Source organism: Erpetoichthys calabaricus, chromosome 3, assembly GCF_900747795.2.
Source record: "Erpetoichthys calabaricus chromosome 3, fErpCal1.3, whole genome shotgun sequence".
In the NCBI taxonomy this organism is placed as follows: Eukaryota; Metazoa; Chordata; class Cladistia; order Polypteriformes; family Polypteridae; genus Erpetoichthys; species Erpetoichthys calabaricus.
Window position 1 is genome coordinate 200,654,342 of NC_041396.2, and position 4,659 is coordinate 200,659,000.

The following is a 4,659-nucleotide window of genomic DNA, read 5'->3' on the forward strand; positions in this document are numbered from 1 at the left end:
TTTTGTCGTTTAACCTGCGATAACTCCGAAACGCTGGCGCGCAGGAAAAGCGTGAAATTCCAAAGGAATCCGCAGTCTCATCCCGCTCCAGGAGGATGTCACATGCAAATCCGAATAGCTATGCAAATAGAGTGGGCGTGCCTCAGCTTGTGTGGCAGTGCCGAGCCGGAACTGCTTGGAGAAACCCCCTGTATATAATAAACTAGAGAGAGACTTTAATACACAGATCTGCTAAAGCTCTGGAGACTGGCTCGACTGATGAGGAGGATTTCAGGGTGCAGCGCTCAGCAGCATACTTCTAACTTTCAACAGGGCATTAAGTCACTTTTAACTACAGAGCTGTAAAAATACGTTTAATAAAATGGAGAAATGCATTTTTAAGTTGCACTAACGGTGAAGAATAAATGGTGCATTCAAATAAATAGACGTGCACTTGAAGCTACGGCGCAACCCTGCTGGCAGAATTAACTGCACTTTGTTTTCTGGCCATATTTACAGTCTAAAGCTTTAAGACCTGGGTCAGCATCACGGCAAGTCGTTTTCCTCTTGGTATACTTTAATACTTGCTCACCATGGCCGATGAGGAAAATGCCAACACTGGTGAGCACAGCGCTGGCACGGACAACCCAAAGTTTAATGTGTTGAACTGGGAACAAGTGCAGCGTCTGGATAAGATACTGACTGAGACAATTCCCATTCACGGCAGAGGTAATTTCCCCACTTTGGAAATGAAACCCCGGCAGATCGTCAAAGTGGTGCGAAGCCGACTGGAAGAAAAGCGGATCACCGTGAGAGATGTGCGTCTAAACGGATCGGCTGCAAGTCACATCCTGCATGAGGACAGCGGCTTGGGCTACAAGGATCTGGACCTGATCTTCTGTGCCGAACTCAAAGGCGAAGCCGAGTTTCAGACTGTCAAGGATATTGTGCTCGACTGCCTTTTGGATTTCTTACCTGAGGGAGTAAATAAGGAGAAAATCACACCTTTAACTTTAAAGGTATGAAATGGGAAGGGGGTGGAGGCGCTATATAGATAGATAAGTGTCAGTGCATGTCCCTGTCAGTCCGTCCGAATGTGACCTGGGTTCAACCAAGAGCACAATTTTATCAGGGTGAAATGTTTTACGGCGACATTCAGCTCATTTAAGGCAGTTACAGAAAATCGCAGCCTCTGGTAAGAGGATTAGAGTAAACCCATTTTGAGGGGATCCACACTAATTGTCGTTTTAAGCTAGTGGAAGGCACGGATCATTTAAGACGTGCACTCACACTCAAACGCACACACACACCCAAACATTAGAGCCTTGGTTTCGAAACCTTAATCTGAAATTTATGTTGCATTGACATTACTTTGCCTTCCTGTTAAGTGCTTTGCAACCCTTACCTTATCTTTCATTTTTCAGGAACTTCTCCAAAAAGTAACTCAAATGGGGTTGTGTTCTGTTAAATGAATTATACCAAGCTCACTAACAGATCTGCAGACTCTTTAGGTGTTTTCTAGTAAAATATTTGCTTTCTCATTAAAATATATAGAGAGAGCAGGAGAGAGCAGAATTGAATCGTTTTGTATATAATTCAGTTTTTGCATGATTAGTGGGAACAACTCCACCTTCACTCCAAAACAAAAGTTCATCTTTTCACTGCCAAAATATCAGTAGTAGTTGATAGGACTGTGCTTGTCAAAACAGTGCACAAAAGATCACATAAATGCAATAACAATTAAATGGCTGCACTAAAAAGTGTAAAGTTTTAACAAAAAACTGGTAACACTTAGGCATTACTTAAATGTATCTATTACTCAGCTACCGATATGTAACAAGACCTTAACAAACACTTTGTTTTGTACAAGTAAGACTTTGAACGCACCCTTTTGCAATAGGGACTACCTGCATGCATCTAGTCACTTACTGCTACCTAACAAGATCTTAAGAAAGCCTTTGTGTTGCCTAGCAGTAGGTGACTAATAGGTGAGCAGTCCTAAGCCCTTAAAGTCTCAGTTGTTGCAGTCAACCTTGTATATTAACCAAATTCATGGGATATTTCAAAATACTGATTATGTATTTATCAATGGCTCAAGTGCTTTATAGTTGTGTTTGTAGAAGTCAAAGTGTAATAATGGTGTGGGATTAATAGCACTTTACCACTTAGTTAGCTGAGGAAGGACCAGCAGGAAAGATAAAACTTTTCACCTGTTATTAATAATATAATAACATATAATAAATAAAGAGGCTGAACTCAATGTAATCATTCAGTGATGTATTTATGTGTTAGAATAGCTGTTCTAATGAAACAAATTACTGTTATTTTAATGTGCAATAATGAAAAGGACACTTTTATGTTTTTTCTTCCACTACAAGGAAGCCTATGTGCAAAAAATGGTGAAAGTCTGCAATGATTCAGACCGCTGGAGCCTCATTTCCTTGTCTAACAATAGTGGCAAAAATGTGGAGCTGAAGTTTGTTGACTCTCTGAGGAGACAGTTTGAGTTCAGTGTGGACTCGTTCCAGATCAAGTTGGACTCCCTGTTGTTCTTCTATGAGTACTCTGAGAACCCCATGCGAGAAAGCTTTCATCCCACGATCATTGGCGAAAGTGTATATGGTGATTTCCAGGCAGCTCTCCACCACCTGTGTCACAAGATCATTGCCACCAGGAACCCAGAAGAGATTCGCGGCGGTGGGCTTCTTAAATACTGCAACCTTCTGGTAAGGGGTTTTAGGGCTGCCTCAGAGACTGAAATCAAGTCCCTCCAGCGCTATATGTGCTCCAGGTTTTTTATTGATTTCTCTGATATTGGAGAGCAGCAAAGGAAGCTGGAATCCTATTTGCAAAACCATTTTGTTGGAATGGAAGACAGAAAGTATGACTATCTGATGACCCTTCACGAGGTTGTGAATGAAAGCACAGTTTGTCTGATGGGGCATGAGAGAAGACAGACTCTTAACCTTATCACCATGCTAGCCATTCGTGTCCTGGCAGAACAAAACATCATCCCCAATGTAGCAAATGTCACCTGCTACTACCAGCCAGCTCCATATGTGGCAGATGCCAATTTCAGTAATTACTACATTGCACAAGTTCAGCCCGTGTTTGCTTGCCAGCAACATGCTTATTCAACCTGGTTGCCGTGTAATTAAAAAAAAATGGCAAAAAGAAAAAAAAAAGAAAAAGAAATGAAAATAATATGATAAGGGAAGTTTCCTCTTTATGTAACATAGGAGGTAAATCCTTCAAAAATTATGTGTTCTGGATGATTGAAGATCTGCTCCAGCAATCATGTCTGAAAGAATGTTTATGTTGTAAACGAGCATGATCTAAAGAATAGGAAAAGTGGAATCAGCTCCAGTGAAATCTGTTTCTAAATGCCTAGAGCTTTAGCTTTTCCTGACAGAGACACTGGACAGCTCTGTGACATATGGGTTAGTGAAAACTAGCAGCCAAGGGTCATAACCTCTGCAGAGGGAGACCCGAGATGCCAGACAGCTTTTCAGTTTGTCAGTTTTAAAGGAAAAGGAGATTGGAGGGGCAAATTAATCATGTCAAGTTGAAACTGAAATAACAGCAAAATGCTGGAGTTATTAGAAGAACAAGGTTAAGTATCTCTGCAGTTCAGATTAACTGTTCTGCTTAGAGATGGACCATTACTTGTATCGGGTCAAGACAAGTGCCAGTCAGATTAACTCCAAAGGCATCAGGCAGGCATGTCGAAATGCTGACTGGGTATGTGGTCCCTGGTTTAATTACTCCGAGGCATCTAGGAGGAGACAGGGAGAGCTGTTTTAATCTAAAATGTGTTTACAGACCAAAGATGATTTTTCTTTTTAAACTTCCCACAGAAATCATGTATACACATGCATAAATAAAAGTGCCTAATTCCCATGAGGAGAACAGGGATGAAGTAAAGAAAACCAATACTGTACATCCTTGTGTTTGTGTCTTATCCTAAATGTAATGTGTCTGGGGCACAAGGCAAACAATCCACAAAGCTTACAAATGTGTTTAGTGAACATCCTTCCTACTCCTCATTTTTTTTTAACATCAATTAATCGTAAAGAATGATCATTGTTGTTTATGTCCATGGACTTGAGTTTACAGTATGGTCCCGGAGTCAGCTGCACTTACGGAAATGTTTTATACTGTGTGAATTAGTTGTTTTAAGAAAAGCCAGCTTAAAGCTTGTGAATTGCTAAACAGAATGTTGGCCTTATAAAGTATGTATATGCAGGATATATAAATGTGTGTGAATTTGCGTTTACATGCAAGCACTATGTGAACTCCCAACAATCCTGTGATGGAAAAAACAGGAGGAGAGAATGGATAGCTGTAGATCATATATACAATAAACATATATATATATATATATATATATATATATATATATATATATATATATATATATATATAATATACTGTATATATATATACACACACACACAGTATATATACACACACACACACTCCTAGAAGTAAACAGATGCTTTTTAGCAGCAAAACTGTATTAAATAATTACTCCGTTTTTAGAGTTTAGGGGAAAAGAGGAAAAGTTCAAATTTTCAAATTTGTGCTCCACAAAACTGAACTTGAACATTTTGTGTATAGAAGTCAGACAGAAATTTCAATGTAACATTCACTGGGTTTCATTTATATCTGAGAATATCA

At 39.6% G+C, this 4,659-nt stretch overlaps 1 protein-coding gene across 1 annotated transcript; it reads left to right on the top strand.

Annotated features, from left to right (window-relative positions):
- The first annotated feature begins 210 nt into the window (after window positions 1-210).
- On the top strand, window positions 211-4,309 carry tent5aa (terminal nucleotidyltransferase 5Aa). The gene is made up of 2 exons (XM_028797662.2): window positions 211-998; window positions 2,358-4,309. Exons 1-2 carry the CDS (start codon window positions 573-575, stop codon window positions 3,135-3,137), a joined length of 1,206 nt encoding a protein of 401 aa, XP_028653495.1. The 5' UTR covers window positions 211-572; the 3' UTR covers window positions 3,138-4,309.
- Window positions 4,310-4,659: the final 350 nt, after the last annotated feature.

Excerpts from the sequence above, each read along its gene's own strand:
- tent5aa (XM_028797662.2), top strand. The coding sequence starts at position 573 with ATGGCCGATGAGGAAAATGCCAACACTGGTGAGCACAGCGCTGGCACG. Across the intron at positions 999-2,357 it reads TCACACCTTTAACTTTAAAG|GAAGCCTATGTGCAAAAAAT; the intron begins GTATGAAATGGG and ends TTCCACTACAAG.